Here is a 23,937-nt window from a genome sequence, read left to right on the forward strand (position 1 = left end):
ATTAAGATGTGATTTGGTCGATCGGATCACAAGTGGACACGTTTTGAGCTTGTCAACTTTCGACCACTTCCAGAGGTAGTCGAAAACGCATTGACCGGATTGTTTTCGTAGTGTAAACGCTCATGTGGTCAAATGTGTTCGAACAGCAAAAGACTGCTCTTCGCCTACAGCTACTGACCTAACGCATAAACATTATGGGAAGCGCGCTAGCCAGACAGGATTTAGGCTTTGTCAGCTAAAGATCCAAGTTTGGTTTGAAGACAAAAAACATACCAAGCACAATGTTCTCTCACCATTCCTGATTTCTGACACATTCACAGCGTTATCAGAGCTGTCAGAGCAGAAACGAAAGCTGCTGATCTCCGTATTTTTTCCATCGACTCTGGTCGTGTTCATATATAAATTGCGTGAGCTTTCTTTGTCCATTAGTTCGAAATATCTGAAAAAGCCCATACATTTACCTGTCCATAGACCCTCCCCTCAAAGAAATCAGGACAGAGGTGGACAAAATGACAGATTAAAATACCACGTGTAAACGGTTATGTCTCCCTCGTCTACTTGTGATCTGATCGACCCAAACGCATTTCAATACCAGGTGTAAACAGGACCTGTGTTGGTGATGTCATGACATAATTTTCATGCACCTAAATCTTCTTGGTGGCAAGGAAATAGGGGAAATGTGACTGTCATTTTAAAGGAGAACTCCGGTCAATTTTAACATTGAGCTCATTTTTTTGTACATTTGGAGTGCTGTCAGTACAGAGAACAACGACAAAAATCGGTGTTGCCTACACCGTGTTATCCTCTTTTTAAAATTTGCACCCTGTTGACTTAAATTCCTTCAGAGTGAACACGGTGAATCTGACTGCAGTAAATGTGAAAGATATGAATAAATATAATGTTAATTTAGCCAGCGCTCATACCTTTATTTTCTTCCTGTTTTCGGTCGAAGTCCACAGTAGTCGATTGTCGAGTTCACGAGCTTGATAACCTATGCGCGTGAACTCGACAATCGATTACTGTGGACTTTGACCGAAAACAGGAAGAAAATACAGGTATGTGCGCTGGCTGAATTAACATAATTTTTATTCATATCTTTCACATCTACTGCAGTCAGATTCACCCGTGTTCACTCTGAAGGAATCACTCACAATGGCTGGGCACTTGTAATGACACATCAAGGATGTTAAGCAGGTTTAAAACCTACCCCATTTAAGTCAAAAGGGTGCAAATTTAAAAAAGAGGATAACACGGTGTAGGCAACATCGATTTTTGTCGTTGTTCTCTGTATTGACAGCACTCCAAATTTACAAAAATAAAAAGAGCTCAATGTTAAAATTGACCGGAGTTCTCCTTTAATCATTGCCAAAAGTTCTACTCATTTCTATGGGTGATTTTGTGGGAGAAGTGGGAAACATACTTGCACCTTATTTCATCTGAAAATCAATCAAAACAACTACAAACCAACAGCTCAGTTGTTCTGCAACTTAACGTCACACAAACGCCACTGGCCCTTTAAGTATCCCATAGTGCTTTGCGCTTGCTAAAGGTAAACAAACCAGGGCTGCTGCTGAAACTGAACTGAATGAATTTGTTAAAGCTGCTGCAACTCCGTATTCAAACATCCACTAAACACAGAAGCGACAGTATACGCCTTAAGTGTTCCCCACCCTCAAGACCGCAGTTATACTTATTCAAAATAATCTGCACAGTGGAACATGTTGCAGTTTTGCTATAGGCTATATCACCTATAAAAGCGACATTACGCTATTCCTGCGTGCTTTTTGGTCTTATTTTATTTAGCATTTAAGTAACGTTATAAAGTAAAGTAAAAAGAAAAGATAACGTTAGATAGAAAGACTGGAATAAACTTATGGTTTGGGGAAAAAAAATATAGCCTAATATTTTGTAATATTTATAATGACAACACGGAAGAGAAAGAATTTATCATTACCTCAATCAGAATCTGCCGATGGTGAACCTCCAAAGAGACTCATTCAGTCTGACACGAACACTGCGGATCATCATCATCTCAGCCCTTATTTCTCAATGAAAGACCCCGTCAGACTGAGTGACAGCTTCTTCCATCAGTCCTGCGTTGATCTGGCGAAGGCCTTTCTCGGCAAGGTAAGCTGAGGGAAGGGTCCGATCTCAGGAAATCACCTCATATGAAAAGGTTACTGCTGAACTTCCAAGAAATCACGTTCCTAAAGTGTCAGGCATTGTTGTTATTGTTAACTAAAACTATTAAAAAATAGTTTTCTCTAATATTATTAGTTGCCTTTTTTCTGTCATATATTCTTGTTAATTATATCAGCACTGGATCATTGGAATGCAGAGATGGAACACAAATGGCATTAAAGTCCTGCATTAAATGTTTAACTTAATATTAGTTATTTTACATTCAAATGGTCAGAAATGGCATAATCGTTTTCATATCTTATTTCTATCATAGAGTATGAAGGAAAGTGTTAAGAATGTTGCCTAATCCTGAGCCGTTTCCTGTCAAAACAAAAAAAAATTATTCACAGAAACTGTGATGAAATCATAGAGTGACACCCAGAAATGAGCAACATCCCAAGCACATACTCATTCCTTGGCAAGAGTCAGTGTTCAGAAACCCAATTCTGACTTGATGGAAGAAAAAATGTCTGTAATGCTACAAAATTGTGTTGAAACTAATACATCAGGGATGGGCAACTTCGGTCCTGGAGGGCAGTCCTACAGAGTTTAGCTTCAACCCTAATCAAACACACCTGAACAAGCTAATCAAGGTCCTCAGGATTACTAGAAAATTACAGGCAGGTAATTTTTTTCAGGGTTGGAGCTAAACTCTGTAGGACAGTGGCCCTCCAGGACCGAAGTTGCCCATCCCTGTAATATTAATGCTTATAAAATGTCTTAAAATCGGCATGAAACAAGTTGCGAAAGGTTTTTCTTCCCTATTGTGACATATATCAGAGTGAAACAGCCTCTCCAAACAAGAAAAAATGTAGGGTGGGATTTAATTTTGTCCATTGGGAATTGCTTGGATGGTTGTGGTTTGCTACTGGTCGATCTCATGTGTGTGACAGGTTGTCAGTAAACACGTCATCAGTGAAGAGATGTCACTACAAGAGGGAGGGGGAAGTTATTTTGTTTTAAGGATTATGAGGGCACATGAATTAAAAAAAAATTGTGATGTGCACGGATAAATCAGTTATAATAAACACTGCAATATTCCATTAAAAATAAACATTGTCCATTTTTACAATAAATATAGATATCATATTAATTTAGATATAATGTTGAGAATCACTTTGGCTTCTAGGAGTTTTTTAAAGACTCCTTGTCTTGACTGCAGACAGCATATCAATTGTGCAACACTTGAAATACAGCTCAACCTCATGGAACCATTTGAATGACAGAGTTAAATGCAGAATGCAGAGCACAGAATAGGCTCGACCGGACACAGAGAGGCCTAATTTGCATTTTAATGAGGTTTAAAATGGAAAGAAGGCTGCTGAAACCATCGAGGCTACTCTAATAAAATTAGCCACATCGTTGCATGACAGTGCCGAGTTTCAGGTTGATTTAACCAGCACAAAGTATGCCCTTGTTTGTTTTCAGTTTACCAGTGTGTAAATAAGGGGGTGTAATGAGAAGCATGAAAAGCCATTATCATGTTGAAGGGTATCCGGTCTGACCCATAATAGGTTGCTCGGTGTGACCAAGCACTCGTCCAGCGTGACAGCCTGCAGCCACATTGGAGAAGGTGACACTTGTGGCTTTCACACTCTGTCGCGCTCACTGCATAAACATCGTTCACAGCTGTCTTGTATTTGCTCTACCTCCCTGCATGACTGGCTGTAGCATCTTTTAGCACATTTTAAGCAACGTTTCAAAAGATAAGTGAACCCACTTTGAATGAACACAGACTTTAGAGTGTCACACAATGTGTTAGTGCTTTGATGGTTAGTTTTCTAGTTTAAAACACAAATGTCAAGTTCTTAATGTATGACTACATGACACATGACATGTCAAATGTAGACTTTGTATTCATGTATGGTTTTTGAAAAACTTTACATAACGTTTACATGACTCTAAAAATATAATGTTCTTAATATATTGTTCTTACACCTTTAAACACATTTTACACATTAAAAAATACATATATATATCAATATTATGAGGTTTTTGGGGAGTCACAACCTATGACATTTTACAACCTGAACCAACTTTGCTTTGTCATAAAAAATGTCAAAGAGAAAAGTAAAATTTTAGTTCTATTTTAAATAAATGCTGTTTTTTTTCCTTCAAGTTTCTGAATCCTGGGGGGAAAAAAGATCAGGTTGACAAAAATATTTAGCAGCACAACATTGCTAATAATCAAAAAATGTTTCAAATCATCATATTTTAATGCTTTCTGAAGGATCATGTGACACTGAAGACTGGAGTAATGATGCTGAAAATTCAGCTTTGATCACAGGAATAAATTACATTTTAAAATATATTACAATAGAAAATAGTTTTTTAAAATTGCAATAATATTTCACAAAATTACGGTTTTAATGTATTTTTGCAGCCTTGGTGAGCAGAAGAGACTTTTTTTTTTGTGCCTGTTTTATAAACTATCAAAAAAAAAAAAAATAGACCCAGTGGTTTAGAAAAACAATAGCCCGCCTTTACTCAAAAAGCAACAAGATTTTACATATCATTAGCCAGCACCAACTGTTAACGTGATTCTAGTCTCAGTCGTTATAATTTATTGGCACATTTGCACCACCTGCTGGATATAAGATGACTGTACAGATGGTGTTTTTGCAGGTTATCTGGTTTCTGTGTTTATTAGGTGTTGGTGAGGAAGCTAACTGATGGCACTGAGCTCAGAGCAAGGGTTGTGGAAACCGAGGCATATTTGGGTGGGGAGGACAAGGCGTCCCACTCAGCGGGGGGAAAACGCACAGAGAGGAACACTGCAATGTTCATGAAGCCTGGAACCATCTATGTCTATCCCATCTACGGCATCTACCTCTGCATGAATGTCTCCAGCCAAGGTGAGGCTCCAAAATCCACTCTAATTGACCACACGCACATAGGAAAAAGGCTTTACAGGAGATGGAGCCGGAAGGCTGTAACCACAGATCCCTCATCGCTAGTTAAGCAAGAAACAAGTGTTTTGTTTTGCTGCCGTTTTGCTTCTCTCCAACTGTTTCTCATTATAGTTCGAGTTGGCACATTACATAAACCTAGAGAAAGGTTGGAGCATACGCACAAAGACACAAGCCAACAGGAAGGAGACAGTGAGGAGCCTTGCTAACTACTCTACTATGCGTGTGTGTGTGTGCAGGGGAGGGGGCGGCCGTGCTTTTGCGCTCGCTGGAGCCTTTGAGCGGTCAGGACGTCATGAGGGGCCTGCGAGCAGCCAAACGCAAAGCTGGAGCCAAAACCCTTAAGGACAAAGAGCTCTGCAATGGCCCGTCCAAGTTGTGCCAAGCGCTAGATGTACAGCGCTGCTTCGACCGCAGGGATCTGGCCACTGATACCGAGGTGTGGCTTGAGAAAGACCCAGAGCGAGAGAATGTTCCCGCTGGAGAGGTGGTGTCGGCCCATCGGATTGGAGTTGAGTCTCATGGGGAATGGGCAACCAAACCGCTTCGCTTCTACCTGAGAGGACACCCATGTGTGAGCGTCCTGAACAGAGACGCAGAGCGTCAGATGCATTCACAATCCTCCACTGATTCGCAAAAGACAGTCTCCTGAAGGTCTTCATGTTGTTCGGTCTCTTTAAAGAGATTGTCATCATTTACTCACTCGCATGTTGTTCTAAACGTGTATGGTTTTTTTGTGTTATTTTGGAGAACAGAAAAGGAGAAGTTTAGCAGAATGTCCAAGTTGCTCTTTTTCATATAATAAAATAAATGGTGGCCAGGGATCATTTAGCGCAAAAAACGACGAAAAGCACCATAAAAGTATCAAAGTGGTTGTGCTTTATATTCTCTATTTAATGTAAGTATATTCTAAACGCTATTCTCTATAGTCTTCTAAGGCCATATAATAATGTTGTGTGAGCAAAAGGCTGAAGTTTACGTCTTTATTCACCAATAATTTTCTTAACTGCCCTCACAAAGCCATCTAACCATCTATCATGGTTATCATTTCATCTTTTCTGGAGCTTGAAAGCTTCACTATTAGTACATTGAGAACAAAAAAAAAGAGCAGCAAAAATCACAAGCTTCTACCGAAGAAAATCATACAGGTTTGGAAAGACATGAGGGCGAGTAAATAATGAGAATTGTCATTTTTGAGTGAACTATTCCTTGGAGTTTGATTTCTGAACAGGTCTGGTTTTTGTAACATCATGTTTCTTATATAATAAATAGTCTTGTTATTCCTGGTGCTCATTGATTTTACAGATGTTTGGAAAACCATTTGCACCTCATAGCAATTACAACCCCCTTTTTTTCTCTTTCTCTTCCCGATCTCGGTTTCTCCGCACTGGAGTCTTCAGGGCATGCTGGAATTACCATCATGTCATGTGTTTTCGGTCTTGTTTGCTTGAGGAGATGATATATCACATCAGGGAACGATATCAAAATAGGAGATGCTTGGGTGGAATACTTAAACAATCCATTTAATGGCTGCCCGAGGATGAACTGCACAGCACGACCCCCGAATCATTTATTAAAATCAACCACTTATGAGGTAAAATCATGACAACATAAAAATCTTTGGTCAACACAGTTATATACAGTAGATTATGCGAGGCTCGCTCCATAAGCCTCTTCTGAAAATGAGCAGGTCATTATTTTATTGCAGCAGAACACATTTTGCTCCTGAATTAGGTTAAGCCACTGATGATGAGCAAACACGTCACGCCGTCCTCAGTCTCACGGCGAGCTGACTGATCCGTTTACTCTGGTGGAGACTGGAACAGAGAGATGATGGGGTCCTCATGGTTGGTTATGACTAAAACACTGCGAAACTTGTCGAATAAAGTTTTCAGCTGCGAGCGACGCATGTTCTCATTGTACATGATCTCTTCCAGGTGATGATGGCCTCTGAAGGAATGCAGAAGCCTAAAGAATGACAACACTATCTACATTAATATGCACCCAAATAATCCATATAAAATAAGACTGATTGGACTTCATGTAAACACCTCAATCGACGCGATTGTATGGAAGCTTGTTTCCGCCACTGAATAAAACATTTTAAAAGATAATTGCGACTTTTTATCTCACAATTGCGAGTTTACATCTCGCAATTCTGACTTTATTTCTCAGAATTGCGAGATATAAAGTCAGAATTGCGTGAAATAATGTCACAATTGCGTGTTATAAAGTCAGAATTGTGAGATATAAAGTCAGAATTGCATGATATAAAGTCGCAATTGCGTGTTATAAAGTCAGAATTCTGACTTTTTTTCTCGCAATTGCGACTTTATATCACGCAATTCTGACTTTATAACACATAATTGCCGCGCAATTCTGACATCTTTTCTCAGAATTGTGAGATATAAACTCCAATTCTAAGGGGGGAAAAAAAGACAGACTTTTTTTTTTTTCTTTTTACCTCAGAATAGTTTATATCTCACAATTCTATGATATAACACGCAATTGCGACTTTATATCATGCAATTCTGACTTTATATCTCCCAATTGCGTATTATAAAGTCAGAATTGCGTGATATAAAGTCGCAATTGCGTGTTATAAAGTCAGAATTCTGACTTTTTTTCTCGCAATTGCGACTTTATATCACGCAATTCTGACTTTATATCACGCAATTCTGACTTTATAGCACATAATTGCCGTGCAATTCTGACATCTTTTCTCAGAATTGTGAGATATAAACTCCAATTCTAAGGGGGGGAAAAAAAGACAGACTTTTTTTTTTTTTTTTTTACCTCAGAATAGTTTATATCTCACAATTCTATGATATAACACGCAATTGCGACTTTATATCATGCAATTCTGACTTTATATCTCCCAATTGCATATTATAAAGTCAGAATTGCGTGATATAAAGTCGCAATTGCGAGAAAAAAAAGTCAGAATTCTGACTTTATAAGACGCAATTGCGACTATTCCACGCAATTCTGACTTTATTTCACGCAATTCTGACTTTATATCTCGTAATTCTGAGAAATAAATTCAGAATTGCGATATGTAAACTCGCAATTGTGAGATAAAAAGTCGCAATTATCTCTTAAAATGTTTTATTCTGTGGCGGAAACAAGCTTCCATACGATTGAGCTCAATCCAAAGTAAATCTTGATCGGTTTGGAAAAGGTGTTGTAGACCATAAATACTCCAATAAACAGGACAAATATAAGCACGTAAACGCTTGAATCTGACTATTTTCTCAATCGGATTCAAAAATACCAAGTGCACATGTGCAGTGCCGTGATACACATTTACATTTTACGTCTTATAAATGTGCATATCTTTATTTATGTCTCGCAACTTATGAACTGGGCTGCGTTTCCAAAAAGTTCTGCAATCTACATAGGCTTACGATGCATTTGGGAAATGCATCCCTAGTCAGAGGATGAGACTAAATATTTGCTAAAAAAAAGTGCAAGCATTCATATTAGATGTGTCATCAAGGCAAAAACTACATTTATGCTGGCGGTACTGTAGCTCAGATGGCATTATCGGTTCATTTTGTCTGATTCTGATCACTGCACATGTGCTGAAATTTAGTTTGGAATACATGTAATGCACACATAAACAAATATGTGAATCGAATTGCAGAGTTTAGGGTTCAATATAAACAACTTTCAGAATCAGAAATTGGAATGGATTCATTCTGAAAGATGTAAATGAGTGCGAACTTAAAAACGTACCTACTGTTCAGAACAAAGTCACGTTTGAGATAAAAAAAATAAAAAAAAGTCACCTGGCAAACAAGCGCAGATCCTCTGGGTTCTGTGCCGCTGGTACACGGAGTATGGCCTGCCGCTCATGTTCGGTCAGGCTGGCCAGAAGCGTTTCCGTCATTCTTTTATTGAGAGGAGAGTCTCCTCCGGTCTGCAGCTCAGCGCTGGAGTTTTCCATACTGGGACTCGTCAGGGTCATGTCATCGCTACTTGCTGCAGAGAGAAAATGAGAGAAACTTTATTTGAATATTTATTTGTCTCTTCTCTCATGTGAGTGTCTGTGGTGTTGTGGTTAACTGGGTTACATACTGGGAGAGCCGAAGCTCAGGGCACTGGGAGTGCTCAGACTTCGGCCTGTAACGCGTGTGACTATGGGTGGCTCCTCCTCCCGCAGACCAGGCTCCTCCTCAGTGGGCGGGACCATTAGATAAACATACGTATGGATCTGAAACAGAAGCCGGTGCTGGAGCATCCATACCACCATCTGAATGAGCTGGGCCTGCTCAGATACACATAATGGTAACAATAATTACTTCATCTACAAGCCTTAAAGGGGTACTTACCTGCTGGCAAAAAGGTCTTTCAATATAATTTGGCTGTCTATTCAGTAAAAAAGGTGAAAAAAATTGAATAACTACAACTCCCATAATGCACTGGGCATGTTTCCGTCCAAGGCCACTCCCACTAGTCTGTTATAGATATGCTTGACGAGTCAAATGCTACAAAGGCTACAAAGAATCGTAAATACGGAGAGAGTGCTGCAACGGAAAAGCTGAAAAACCTTCTTAACAGTGCAAAACAAGCTGAAAATTGCATTTTATCCACATAAACCTTGACCCTTACTGACCATTGAGACTAAATCCGATGAATAATGAAAGTATGAACATGTCCACACAAAACAATTGATCACCAATAGACCTTAGTAAGGTTAGCTCCATATTTAATTTTTGACAGGAATGAAAATTAGGCTGAGGAATAGAAGTGCAGAGTGTTCAATGGACTGTAATTATTCAATAGCAGATTGTTCAGCTGACGAAACATCTTTCCAAAAGACTTTCTGTAGACTCTAAAAAACAGTTTAGAAAGTGGTATGCTTTGAAAGCTATATGTGATCTAGGGCCTTTATAAAGCACACGCCATTGGAAAGACTATGTTTTTCCCTCACAGCCTCATTTTCATCCACGTAAAATTCAATGTGGGGCCTACCTTGACTAAAGTCTCTAAACATGTGAAAGAAAAACATAGTAGGTTTTCTAGGACTCATCAACGTATATAATTAATTATAACATAATTATTTTTTGACATAATTATTCATAATTTGTTTTACAGAAATTTAAAGTTTAAAGAATTTTAGATTTTATTTACTAATCTGATAGTTCTGATACAGACTAGGCGGAAGCATGGGGTAAAAGTCCAAATTTCAACGCATATCAGAAAATTCCGCATTCGAATATGTTCTAATCTCCACAATGCTCCTGTACTACTCCCCATTGACAAGGAATGACTTCCTGCTTGTTGTTTGTTTAAGATGGTAAAATTGTGGCTTACGACACTAACCTCATGCACAGGGGCATCCAGTGGATTCCTGAACTCCGACAGAGATACAGGAAGTGAGAACTTGGCTAACATGGAAGGCAGGTCATGACCTGGAAATTGGAGGGCGAACTCATCAGCCAGAGGAGAGTAGCTGGAGGGAGGAAAACACAAAATCACGATTAATGTCTGCAGAGAGGTATTTTAAAGGAATTAGAAGAACTTTAATTTAATTAAAGTTAAATTTTTTACAGTGTGCGCATTAACACTGACAATGCAAAAGAGCTTCGATTGGTTTTCTAGAAAGCACATACTCACATGCAGATGTTTGCATGGGGAGAGAGCATATACACGTTGTTCTCACAGAGAGGGTAGATAATGATGGCTTTACCCCAGTACACCAAATGCGCAGCTATCTGGAAGACCTGTGGGAGGCAGTGTTAGTGTCTGATCTAAATACAGTTGGTAAATTTATTTGTCATTTTATTTTAATTTCAGAAATATTGTGTGCGTACGAGCAAGCATGCTTATAAACTAAATGCAGCGCAAGAGGGAAGTGTAGGAAAGAAGTTAAATGTATTTTACAGAAGTAATTTGAGACAAATCTAACTAATCAATGTCTAGACTAATTTAAAAAAAAATAAAAAAATAAATAATATATATATATATATATATATGAAACCGTAATTTCATATGTAAAGCCACAGTTCACTTTCGGGTCAAAACGGACCCGAACGCAAAAGGTGTAACAATTTAGTTGAAATGGTTATATCCTACATTTATATCCTACATTTACTCCTACATTTTTTGTATTTAAAAAATAAATTATGTGTATTTTGACAGTCTTAACACAATTTTTCGTAAATTTTCGTACTAAAAACTATTAACTTAAAAAAAAAAAAAAAAAAAAAAAAACATTATGTACCTCTTGTGCGTCAAAACGGACCCGAATGCATTAGGAGGGTTAAATGATTTTAAATAAGACAAAACAACTACAAATCAAGAGATTTCTTACTTTAATTCAACCTTTCAAACTATTTTACTTTTCCGCGAAGAAACAGGATTCCCATATTACTAGAACACCTGTAGAGATGTATCCTGTAGGTAAAAGTGTGATTTCTGGACCTGGATTACAGGTCATGTAAATTAATCAATCGTAAAACAATTTTTATAATGGATTTTTTCTAGTTATGCAAAGCTCTAAAATATTTTATTGAGTAGAATTTGTAATAATAATAATTACATTTTATTTTATCCTTAACCAGTAAACTATGAACTATGAGTCTCAGGCTTTTAAATAATGATGTGGACAATAAATATTACAGTCAAAAAGGTTAAAAAACACTGTTTTATATATAGTCTATCCAGAACATAATGTTATTACAACAGAGTTATTTTCTGTCCACTAGGTGGCAGTATAAGACTAACTATAACAAAAACAAATGCTATGATGAGGAAAGTGACTGTTCATTTTATTTTTGTCAGGACTAAAACTAGAGCTTGTCTTTGTCAAACCAAAGAGAAGATGAAAACATGAAAAAAGGACACGGCTGATAAAAGTGTAATATAGTCACTGACCTGCAGGAGAGCCAGGTCAGCGTCTTGAGCCAGCTGCTGCAAGTTCTTGACGGCTGAGCAGGTCTTGATGAGGCGCACTAGAGCAGGAGAGCAGTCCAGAGGGAGCTGAGCCAGCAAGGCCTTCTCACTGTCCAGCAGCAGCAGTGCGTGATACGGCCTGCAGGGGGCACACCACCACAACAATACTTGCAGTGCAAACTAAACTCTGGCCAAATAGCAAGTGCACTTGATCATGCAAGCAAAAAAAAAAAAGGCAGGGAGACTAAGGCTATTGTCAGATTATCATATTACCACACTATTGCTGAAGTAAATAGTATACATACTGTGCACAAAGAATAGATGGATGAATTACTATATTTGCCAAAAATAGCACTTTATAACAAAGCATACTGAGGAATACTATATCCCAAGAAAGAATAGTGAATATGAAACAAGAAAGAAAAAGTTATCAAGTTTTCAAGAAAATATCAGCAACTTGCTGAATTAAATGCAACATGATGACCGGGGGCATTTGTGACTTTAAAATGTTGCAAAATGTGTTGGATATATGCTGTAACTCACCGAATGGCCTTTAGGCTGCGCTCAAGAGCCTCTGGTGGGATGTGTTTCCCTCCTACACGGTGGATTTTGTGTGGAAGGCAGAAACTGACCTCAAGCCAGTTATTGATGTGAAGCCGAACAACTCCGGTTGTGCAGAGACTGAAAACAACACACAGTCTATAAGGTTAAATTACAGAAATTACAAGAGTGTTTCTTTCAGTTAAGAATAAAGACACAAGTCAAGCATGTTTGACGGTCCACCTTATTTTGCAAAGCAGAAGCTATATTCTGTGAAATATGCGAGACTTCTGATTCATTAGACGCTATAGGGAAATAACTAAAGGAACAGCAAATAAAGAGCAGTAAATGGTGTGTTTATGATTTAAATAATATGACAATAAATACCACTTTGCATTATCAAGCAGCAAAACGGACTGAAACTGGAAGTCTCGCACATTTCAGTTACAAATGGACGCACTCACTCCTACATTACAAATAAGGTGGATGCAACTGTATGCAACATTTATTCATATATGAAAATTATGTATTTCATGCATAAGAATTTAAGTTAAAGCATCAATAACAGTGGTGAAACACAACATGCTGCATGATTTAGCCCAGCAGGACATGTTCCTTTTGAAAAATTATTGCCCTAAACATCCATTTTCCTACTCCTAACCATAACCTAGTACCCCTAAAATCAAAGGGACATTTGCTGATAAGAATGTTATCAACCCGATGACAGGAATGGGTAAATGACGGTTAACGTAACACTACTCACCTGTCATAGGCCTCCTTTAGGTCTCTAGCTAATTTACACTTGGGAAGGATCTGGCGAAACGGCGACTGTGGGGTGCCGTCTGCTATAATAACAGGTAAATGTCATGGTGAAAATCACATAACACCTTCAGTGATTATATTAGCAGGACAAACACTGCACATCTCAAGAGAACGGGACGTCTCACTCTCAGTCATGGTGGTGACCTCGTCCTGCACTGCTAGCATGAGCTTGGCCTCTCTGGTGAGGTACTGGCATCTGCGCTCCTCGTGCTGCAGGGCTATGGCAATGCGACGAGACAGGTTATGCATACAGTTGATGACTGACGCGTCTGCATTGGCCTGTAGAAGGTGGAAACACAGATGAGAGAGAGACAAACAGTTATTGTTTATTTAATGAGTGGGTCAATGACATGAAACTCATTGTTTGTGCTTGTCTATGAATTTATTCCTAATTGCATTAAAAATGCATTTATTTATTCATACATACAATGACTTCAATAGTAATAAACCTTTTCTATGAGGAGCAGTGTTGGGGTAACGTACTACAAATAATGCAAGTTACGTAATCAGATTACTTTTTTCAAGTAACTAGTAGAGTAACACATTGCTTTTAAAATTAAACTTTTAAAGTTATTATTTCAAACAACACAAGTTACTTTGTTTTCCCATGTATTGACTGACAGCTCTCCTGTCCCCATGTTGAGAGAAATCAGGAGTAAGTGCAGAGGCGTTGTGTGCGCTGTGTGAACATGATGCTTATTGTAGTTCTAGACTAAATGTGAGCATTTACTCATTAATGCACAAAACAGATTCAATACTCCTCATAATGAACAAAAAGAGTAAAATGCAAACTCAGAATAAAATTTAGTAAATAACACAAATATACTTAATGAATTTAATCTCACTTTATTGGCCAATGTCTTTGCTGCTGACCTTTGATGATCTAATTCAACCATAATAAGCAAAAAAGACGTTTCTTTCTCTCTCTTTTTCTTTTTTACTGCTAAAGTGAAAGTGCTAAACTTTCTTCTCCTGCATCCTATTCTTCTGTGATCCAGAATGGCAGCACAGCTGAAAGGTTTGTTTGACCTGCGCCGTCTACTTTACAGGCCTGAATTTGCATTTCCTTCAGCCTGAGGCTTATTCATTTCCACTTTTGGTGTTAAAGGGCCTTTACATTTGCCAAAAATAGAACTTATGTTTTTTGGTTATTAAAAAAACCCAAACAAGCAGAGAAAAGTAATGCTAAAGTAATGTAACATTTCCATAAAAAGTAATTCACACAAGTTACTTTAAAAAGTAACACAATATTGTAATGAATTACTTTTAAAAGTAACTTTCCCCCACACTGGTGATGATTTTCTATTTTTTGGGGACAAAGTACAAAATGTCAAACTATGCTGAAATCATAATGAATAATAATAATAATAAATGCCTCAAAAAGACAAATTTGGCATGATCGTATATTTTAATAAAACTGTTTCACTGCTTCCTTAATACCCATAAAAATCATGTATTCCAACATGTATTCAAGGTGTGAAAAAAATATGTTAGTACTTTTTGCTTGGTTACAGTACATGACATTTTTGAGTCATTAACTTTAAACTTAAATAAAAATTCTCAAAACTCTATGAAACAAATATTAATATAAATAGTACATATATATATAAAAAAAAATCAGCATGTATTTTATATTACATTTAAAAAAAAAAATCCCTTTCCTAGACTTTTCTTTGACAAATATCTTTAATGCAAACTATAAAATTACGTTACAGTACAGCTCAGCCAAAAATCTGTCTTTGTTGGCCTTTTGTTAATCTTTTTTTTATCTTTTCCTTTTTACTGTTTACAATGCCTCTCACAAGGAGCAAAATAAATATATTTTTTCTCCCCTAATATTTGCAATGTGCATGTGCAGTGTACTGTAGTTACACGATAATAGATGACAAGAAACCTTTATTAAACTTCTTAAAGTTAAAATCTGAATTGTATATAATCTAATTATAATCTAAAATGTTCCAGTTACATCTAAATGAACACATTATTCCACAAATTACTATATAGTCCACAAAAATACAGTACATGATGCATATATGAAAACAGTCTTTGTTCATTTGATTCATGCAATAATTGCACACAATGACTTGAATATACCTTTTGTGTGATTAACGTGTTTTTCATTTCTGCATTTTGATATTTTTAAGGGGGCATAAAGAATAACCCAACCAAAAAATACAACCCTTTAACAACCTAATATTTGGTGCCCATATGGCAAATTTGCAGACTAATGGTGGGCAGTGTGACAGAGGGAGGGTCCCGAGTAAAGGGAGTGGGCATTGCTGGAGAACTGATAGGAGCGTGAGTGTGCGTTTTCTGCAGCTGGAGCTTTGACTCAGCGCTCTGCCATGTTAAGTCATGGTGGCACCAGGGTGGGTCTGATCATGTGTGGTCTGATTGTGAGGAGAACAGAGTCCCGCCTCCCTGTTAGGCTGTCTGATAGACAGCACACTGGAGGCTTATCAAAATCCACACCCTTTCTGAGAAACTCTTGACCTCACATATCCTCACAAACAGCTGATTCACTATGCAGGGGCTCCAAAAAGTATTCTGTATTAAAAATGTGATATATATATATATATATTTTTGCAATACATATTAAACAATGATCAAACCAAATTATGATTTTCCCCCTCTTAGTTCACATAGATGTCCTGTCCTTTATCGAGCATACGCTGAGACTGACACTGACATTTTGAATCTTAATTTAGCACAAAACACTAATGCCATGATAGTCACATATTTTAAGTGTACCTTAATATCTTTGTGGGCCAACATATCAAACAGTGGTTTTAAGATATTAAGTAATTAAATCGTAAAAATATAACATTAAAATAAATAATTCTAAAATAAAAACAAAATCAAATAAAAATAAAACACTTACTAAAAACTATTTTAGTTTGTTTACCTCCATGTCATTACACCATTATCCAACATCAGAGAATCGTGAACTTAATTGTATTATTGCACTTATTAACTGAAAATCGCAGGGGTTACTTCAAGTAAATATACTAGGTGAAAGAGGATACGCTGATGAAAAAGTTGGGGAATCCCTGTATTGTATGTAAATATGAAATGATGTGAATTTGTATTCACATCATGTGTTTGATGTGTTCATGTGTTTGAAAGACAATAGCCTTCCAGTAATACATGGTTAAACGAGTCACTGAGTGATAATTAAAATAATAATTAAAGTGTTCGTCAGGAGCTGAATAGATAGGCAGTGTGGCAATGATAAGAAAACACTTCTTACTAATATATATATATATATATATATATATATATATATATATATATATATATTATAAGATTATATCAGTTTTCATTAAGAGTTTATTTAAATATGATGTTTTCTTACCCTTAAAGCAAAAACCACACTGAACAGGATCATGGTGGGCAGCTCTCTTTTGGGGGAGGGGTCAGTTTTGGAGACCTGGGGAAAGGAATATCATTAATAAGTAGAATTAGATTAAGCTAATTTTATTATTAAACATGTCTTTCAAAAAGTAGACTTTTAGAGCAATGATAAATAATGTTTGTTTTATTTTAAAGTTACGTATATTACAGTAAATTAATTGAATTGAATGTTGCTTTAAGCGTATTGCATTTCAAGTTCTAAAAAGTACAAAGTCGTGACAACTATATTTCTATATTTGAGAAATAAATGTGATGTGTGCATGTAGATTATACTTTCATTGTGCAGGTTAGTATAACAGAGTTTTGTGTTGATAACTTACAGAAAAAGTGATCATGTTATAATCAATCAATTTATCTGCAGCTTGAGTTTATTTTTTTATGAATCTTTGCTGTAAAGCAAGTTAAATTCTCATTCAACAAATGCAAAGAATTTCTTAGCATAGTGGTCTCCTAACATATTTTCTCTCTAACAGAAGGTGGAGCTCTTCGCCTGTGATCATGGTAGTTGTCAGTGCCTTTGCAATATTATCAGCAGCTCTTCATACATGCAGCAGCTTCCTGACGCTCAAACATTTGAGCCATTTATGGGAGGAATAAATGGCCAAATTTCACAGTTCAAAATCCTTTCCTAACCTAACGCAGTACAGACTATCGTTCTGGGGTCAGAAAGACTTTTATGAAATTAATACTTTTATTCATCAAGGACGCATTAAATGGATCAAAAGTGACAGTAAAGACATTTATAATGTTACAAAAGATTTCCATTTCAAATAAATGCTGTTCTTTCTATTGATCGGATTTTGGTTTTCACCAACTATTAAGTTAATTACTATTAACTATTAACAGTTTTCAACATTGATAATCAGAAATGTTTCTTGAGCAGTAAATCAGATCCTTAGAATTCTGATCATGTGACACTGGAGACTTGAGTAATGATGCTGAAAATTCAGCTTTAACATCACAGGAATAAATAACATTTTAAAATTAGGGCTGTCAAACGATTAATCGCGATTAATCGCATCCAAAATAAAAGTTTGTTTTTACATAATATATGTGTGTGTATGGAGTATAATTATTTTCTATATATAAATACACACACATGCATGTATATATTTAAAGGGTTAGTTCACCCAAAAATGAAAATTCTGTCAGTAATTACTCACCCTCATGTTGTTCCAACCCCGTAAGACCTTCGTTCATCTTCGGAACACAAATTAAGATATTTTTGATGAAATCTGAGCTATGTCTCACTCCTCCATAGGCTGCTATGTGACCGAAACTTGCTGGCCCAGAAAAGTTATTAAAGAGATCGTTAATATAGTCCAAGTGACTCCAGTGGCTCAATCTTAAGTATATCAAGCGACGAGAATACTTTTTGTGCGCAAAAACAAACAAAAATAACGACTTTATTCCACTTTTCATTTCCTTCTCTCTGGGCCTCGTAGTGTTTTTGCGCTGCGCGTCTGTGTTGCACGTCATCACGCATCACACACATGACCGGCGTCGGCCAATTGTGAGCCTACGTGGTGACGTGTAACACAGACGCGCTGCGCAAAAAGACTACGCGAACCAACTAGAGGCCCAGAGAGAAGGAAATGAAAAGTGGAATAAAGTCGTTATTTTTGTTTGTTTTTGCGCACAAAAAGTATTCTCGTCGCTTGATATACTTAAGATTGAGCCACTGGAGTCACTTGGACTATATTAACGATCTCTTTGATGACTTTTCTGGGCCAGCAAGTTTCGGTCACATAGCAGCCTATGGAGGAGTGAGACATAGCTCAGATTTCATCAAAAATATCTTAATTTATGTTCCGAAGATGAACGAAGGTCTTACGGGGTTGGAACAACATGAGGGTGAGTAATTACTGACAGAATTTTCATTTTTGGGTGAACTAACCCTTTAAGAAATATTTGCATGTATATACTGTGTATATATATTTATATTATATATAATTTATATTATATATAAATATTTTATATATAAATAACACATTTTTCTTAAATATATATGCATGTGTGTGTATTTATATATAGAAAATAATTATACTCCATACACACACATATATTATGTAAAAACAAACTTTTATTTTGGATGCGATTAATCGCGATTAATCGTTTGACAGCCCTAATTTTAAAATATATTAAAACAGAAATGAGTTATATTAAATTGCAATAAAATTTCACAAGATATTTGGTACGTCTCACCTGAATACTGTGCGGAAGCTGCAGTAAAGTTGGATGTCCGACGAAGCGCACATTGTCTATTTTTAGTTCAAACTTCTTGCCGCACATATCAGACTTGGTAGCCAAGATGGTGGCGAGAATAATATCAGAAAACCTTTGAAGGTAAATGCATAAAAAGAGGAATAAAGAAAAGAGACATCACAGAAAGAGTAAAACTAAAATCAGTGGGTGCAATTACGGCAGAGGGTCTGATAGGATTTCAAGTGCTAATCTACTCAACACTGGTAGCAACACTAGCAGCTAGCTGAGAATTATACACTCTCTAAACATATTTCTAGGGGATTCACAAGGGATGGGTGTTCGGGCAAATGATTTGGTGAAGCCTCTGGACTTTTTTCCCTGATCTAAACCTTTAAAATGCACTTATAAGTGAGTGAGTGTCTCCCTCTGGCAGAGTGATGAATCTGCTGGTTTATATTGCTCACTGTATATATTTCACCCACTCAGACAAGGTCCTTTAGAGTGAGACAGACACCAAGAAGATTTAATTATGTGAGGGGAAAAGAAAGAAAGAAAGGAAAACAGGTCTTGAAATGTGTTGAGTTCATGAGCATTGCATTAATGCAGGCCCATCACCTGTACCACATTTGATTCAATAGCATTTCTTGATTGCAAACGTATCTCAGGTGATTCCCACAATGCTGTATTTCAATTAATTTTAATGAATGTAAGAGCAAAATCATAATCGTACCATTGCAACTCATTCAAATCCATGACCCGATTTAAGCTGACACTATGACATAAATTACAGAAGCTATCACAACAATTACTCAAAATTTTACAGACTGCATTTGCCATTTAAATGCATATAAGTGTGAACAAAATAGAACATACATGTCAGACAAAATTATCAGGAAGAAAACATGAACAAAGATGTGGTGCTCTGGAAAAAGGAGAGGTGGTTTAGACTTAGAGAATGGTGGTTTAATCTTACCCTGCTACCAACTGTTCATCAGTTAATGGAGTTTGTTCTCTGAAATGGGAATAGGGCCATAAAGAAGAAAAAAAAAAAGGAAAAAAGAAAGAAAAAAATGCAGCAGACAAGTTGGCAGGATGCATGACATAAGGGTGACAAAAACAAACCAAATTTTAAGATTGAAGATTGATCATCCAGAACAGTAAGTTTGTTTTCTTTTTACATATTTAATTCTGGTTACAATGTTTAAGGGGCTATATGTACGAATTGTCATGTATTAATCGCTTTTATTTATTGCCAATGTATGAACAGCCCTTTAACGAAACCTTCCCCGACTTCCTAGGTTGCCTTTGAAAGCCTATTGACTGATTTTTATGTGATGGACTCGGGACGTTTCTGATGGGAAAATCAAAAGGATGTGACGATCCCAAGAGAATCTCTTCCGTTCTATGACACATGAAACAAATGTGTCAGGATAATGCCAAAAGAGCCATTCTGCACTGTAATGTGTCATACAAAGACAAGGGATTAATTAAAACTATAGTCTCAGCCAGATCTATAAAGTCTATGGTCTCAAATATACTTAATTATCCAACTATCATAACAGTATCATTTTATTTTCTTTATCTGTTGACATGATGCCGGTGAATTTCAGAGGTCGTGCAAACATCTCCAAATCACGATGATTAGATGCTTTCTTAACTGCTGCTTTCTCACCTCTGTCATTTTTGTACAGCACATATTTACATATTCATCTAACGTCGCTCTCAGCAGCGTGGATGGCGTCAGGATATCGCTGAAAAGGTATTTCCAACTTCTTTGTATATTAGAGCCTTGAATCATGTTCAGTGTCTTGTACATTACGTGTTCGCGAATGTGAGCCTGAGCAATAAGTTGCTGCCTGCAGTTCACTTAACGGCCACCGGTGTCGCTAATAACGAGGGTTTCTGAATTCTACATAATAGCCCTTTGAAAGTGTGCTTATTTGTTAATTATTTGTTTGTCCTTTCATTTAAGGTAATAAATTAACTTTATCATTTAGATGTCCTTTGTGATAATATTATATATATATATTAGTATATACAAAGGACACCTGATGTTGTAAGGCATTTGTTGTTCATTATAATGGCTTATAAAAAGGGTTATAATTTAGCCTATAATAATAATAATATTAGTAGTAGCCTAATAATAATAATAATAATAATAATACAAATGTAGCCTACTATACACTGCCGTTCAAAAGTTTGGGATCGGTAAGATTTTTAATGTTTTTAAAATAAGTATTTTCTGCTCACCAAGGCTGCATTTATTTTATTTAAAAAACAAAAACAGTAATATTGTGAAAATTACAAAAATTACGGTCCGTAAGAATTTTTTTTTTTTTGGTAAGAAATTAAAGAAATTAATATTCTTATTCAGCAAGGATGCATTAAATTGATCAAAAGTGACAGTAAATACCATTTATAACGTTACAAAAGATTCTATTTCAAATAAATGCTGTTCTTTTGAACTTTCTATTAATCAAAGAATCAAAAATAAATTCACAACTGATTTCAACAGTATGGGATCAAACAAAAAACTAAATGCAACCCTTGGCGAGCAGAAGAGAATTCTTTGAAAAACATTTAAAAACGTGCCGAGCCCATACTTTTAAACGGCAATGTATATCACGCAATAATGTTGTTTAAAACAGATTTCAGAGCAATACAGACTCAGTTTTACGACACATTTATAAAGTTATGTATTATTATTTAAATAATATATGTACATATATTATGCATTATTATATTATGTTTATGCTGCTTAAAACGTTGTATAATCATATACCTAAAACTATCACATATAACATGTACATTTATAGTCAAGTTTAATGACGTTTCTGGATCAGGCCATACATATATTGTGGTTTATAAGCACACACTAATGCATAATATCCAGATAGCAAGCTAAAATCATCCAACATAGAAACATACAACAGTGGATATCATAAACTCTGGTGACACGGGTGATTTCTTAACATGCCACTAGGGTTTATCCCATGCAGAAAAATGCTGACAACAACAGAATAATTTGGGTCATATGTAGTGTATTAGCAGAAAGCACATCTACATCAACAACATGCACACTTATAAAGCAACTTAAGTCAAAAAGTAATGCTTTGCATACTACCTTGAGTCCCCATCCTGGTCCTCCGTGGAGTCACCTGATGTATTCAACACATATGGACTCCGCTGTTTTGCTTTAATGAAATAAAAATGCACACCTTGAAAAGTTCAATTCTTTGTGTATATTGCATGTGTAAAGTAATGTGATTGACAGTAGAAATGTGTCAAAATGGATCAATCACAGCAGGTGTGGCAGTGTCAGGTTAAAGCTCATCATATGCAGACATAAATGTTACAGTCCCCAGTACAAACGCCAGGATGACACACAGAAGAGAAAGCAGGAACACTTACATGCTGCTGATGAAGTGTTTTCAGACACCTTCTGGAACGGGTATCGGAAGAGCAGTTTATTTCCTCTGCTGCCAGAGCTAACTAGTATAACGCTTATGGGACTTGTCTTTTCACCATTTGGCTGCAGGCTGGATTCAGACTGCTTCCACATCAGCTTCGCATCTGAACTGAAATCTGGAGACCACTGCTTGTACATCCTGACGCGTATTCTGAAGTATATATAATCTCAGTCGAATTAAGGTTGCAGCTGGAGCTGAAAACGTGCAATGTAACATTTACAATACAAGTTTGGACAGCTAAAGGGTTGTACCGCATGAGAATTTAACTGAATGAGTGTAAGACATCCGATGCACTTGATGAACTGCATCTCTGATAACCTGAAAAGAGAACTGACATAAACGAAAATGGGAGATAATGGCAGTATAACAAGTTCTGTTAGCCTGTGCTAGCTAACTAAAAGCACAACACTGACGCAAACCAGTTAATGGTATCATTAGATATAGTACACCAAAATGGCTTGTCCATCAGTCACCAGCTGGCGTCATTGAATATGTGCAACTAATCTGACAGTGAAGTTTTAAACGGAGAGCTAAATAAATAAACGTCATTCTTTACTGAAACATACGACATTACCGCCTGGCAGGTCAGTGTTTAGTGTTACACTACGTGCGCCGAAGAAATACAAATGACTGGATGCAATGGTTCCGCATGTATGCCTGCATGCATGCATAAATAAATAAATGAAACAGTTGAATATCGTCACCTTCCTAAAATAATTGCCTAAGTCATTTTTTCAGGTTTCTCAGAAAACACAAAAAACTGAATCAATAATTGAATATATGATATTTATTGATAATGTAACTCAAAAAGGTTATGGCAGAAGATGACTATTGACATACTAATAACAATGCATGTCAATTATGTAACGTAACAGAAATAAATGACTTAGGCAGATTTCTGAACATGCCTTTGTGACTTAGGCAATTTTATATGTTCAACTCTGTTCAACTCTGTCAACAATAAAACACTAACAAACAAACTAAACATCATTCTGAGGAGGCATGTGCATCTCCTCACTTCTACCTCCAGCTCTTCTTTGCTGGGGACTTAATCAAATAAGTAGGCAGAACTGTCTAAATCAGTTTGCGAATCAGTTTGAATGATTTGTTCGGTTTCCTGCACGCACTGAATCTGAAGCGGTTTCACACTCGGACTTATAACAGGAAGATTTAAGAACATCAAGCGTCCGACTGTACTGGCCATGGACCTACAGTACAGTCAAGTCAAGTGAAAGCAAATCTGCAAATTCATTATTTTGTTTGCCAGCGATGAAGATCTTTATTAGTTGAACATCTTCGTATGCTGTCTGAATGAATGATTCCACAGGACGATACATTCGATTTCATTTCATTCAGGTAATACATTTTACAAACAAACAGATTATACACTCACCTAAAGGATTATTAGGAACAACTGTTCAATTTCTCATTAATGCAATTATCTAATCAACCAATCACATGGCAGTTGCTTCAATGCATTTAGGGCTGTGGTCCTG

General features: G+C 36.6%; 3 protein-coding genes across 6 annotated transcripts in view; 1 reads left to right on the forward strand and 2 right to left on the reverse strand.

The window, feature by feature from the left end:
* Window positions 1–2,086, reverse strand: part of rhbdf1a (rhomboid 5 homolog 1a) — a 68,560-nt gene extending 66,474 nt beyond the window's left edge. The window contains exon 1 of the mRNA XM_079887095.1: window positions 1,955–2,086. The gene's annotated coding sequence lies outside the window, so the exon portion shown is untranslated. The remainder of the gene's footprint in view (window positions 1–1,954) is intronic.
* mpg (N-methylpurine DNA glycosylase) lies at window positions 1,522–6,378 on the forward strand. The gene is made up of 3 exons (XM_079887378.1): window positions 1,522–2,127; window positions 4,832–5,036; window positions 5,330–6,378. Exons 1-3 carry the CDS (start codon window positions 1,921–1,923, stop codon window positions 5,740–5,742), a joined length of 825 nt encoding a protein of 274 aa, XP_079743504.1. The 5' UTR covers window positions 1,522–1,920; the 3' UTR covers window positions 5,743–6,378.
* On the reverse strand, window positions 4,377–23,065 carry nprl3 (NPR3-like, GATOR1 complex subunit). Of its 4 annotated transcripts, XM_079887172.1 has the most exons (15): window positions 22,891–23,043; window positions 22,383–22,759; window positions 22,096–22,165; window positions 19,945–19,983; window positions 18,972–19,104; window positions 16,708–16,782; window positions 13,478–13,631; window positions 13,294–13,375; window positions 12,534–12,671; window positions 11,973–12,129; window positions 10,713–10,819; window positions 10,419–10,548; window positions 9,171–9,360; window positions 8,882–9,074; window positions 4,377–7,058 (listed from the first exon to the last, which is right to left on the reverse strand). In XM_079887172.1, exons 2-15 carry the CDS (start codon window positions 22,576–22,578, stop codon window positions 6,893–6,895), a joined length of 1,830 nt encoding a protein of 609 aa, XP_079743298.1. In that variant the 5' UTR covers window positions 22,579–22,759; window positions 22,891–23,043; the 3' UTR covers window positions 4,377–6,892. The 4 variants fall into 4 exon arrangements, with proteins under 4 accessions (XP_079743298.1, XP_079743299.1, XP_079743301.1 ...); XM_079887173.1 differs by having other exon boundaries at window positions 13,294–13,372; window positions 22,383–23,043; XM_079887175.1 differs by lacking the exon at window positions 19,945–19,983 and having other exon boundaries at window positions 13,294–13,372; window positions 22,383–23,065.
* Between the last annotated feature and the right edge of the window lie 872 nt (window positions 23,066–23,937).

This window comes from Squalius cephalus (assembly GCF_949319135.1).
Source record: "Squalius cephalus genome assembly, chromosome: 1".
NCBI lineage: Eukaryota > Metazoa > Chordata > Actinopteri > Cypriniformes > Leuciscidae > Squalius > Squalius cephalus.

Excerpts from the sequence above, each read along its gene's own strand:
- nprl3 (XM_079887172.1), bottom strand. The coding sequence starts at position 22,578 with ATGTACAAGCAGTGGTCTCCAGATTTCAGTTCAGATGCGAAGCTGATG. Across the intron at positions 22,166-22,382 it reads AAACACTTCATCAGCAGCAT|CAAAACAGCGGAGTCCATAT; the intron begins GTAAGTGTTCCT and ends ATTTCATTAAAG. Across the intron at positions 12,130-12,533 it reads CGCAGCCTAAAGGCCATTCG|GCCGTATCACGCACTGCTGC; the intron begins GTGAGTTACAGC and ends TGCCCCCTGCAG.
- mpg (XM_079887378.1), top strand. The coding sequence starts at position 1,921 with ATGACAACACGGAAGAGAAAGAATTTATCATTACCTCAATCAGAATCT. Across the intron at positions 2,128-4,831 it reads CGAAGGCCTTTCTCGGCAAG|GTGTTGGTGAGGAAGCTAAC; the intron begins GTAAGCTGAGGG and ends TGTGTTTATTAG. Across the intron at positions 5,037-5,329 it reads CATGAATGTCTCCAGCCAAG|GGGAGGGGGCGGCCGTGCTT; the intron begins GTGAGGCTCCAA and ends GTGTGTGTGCAG.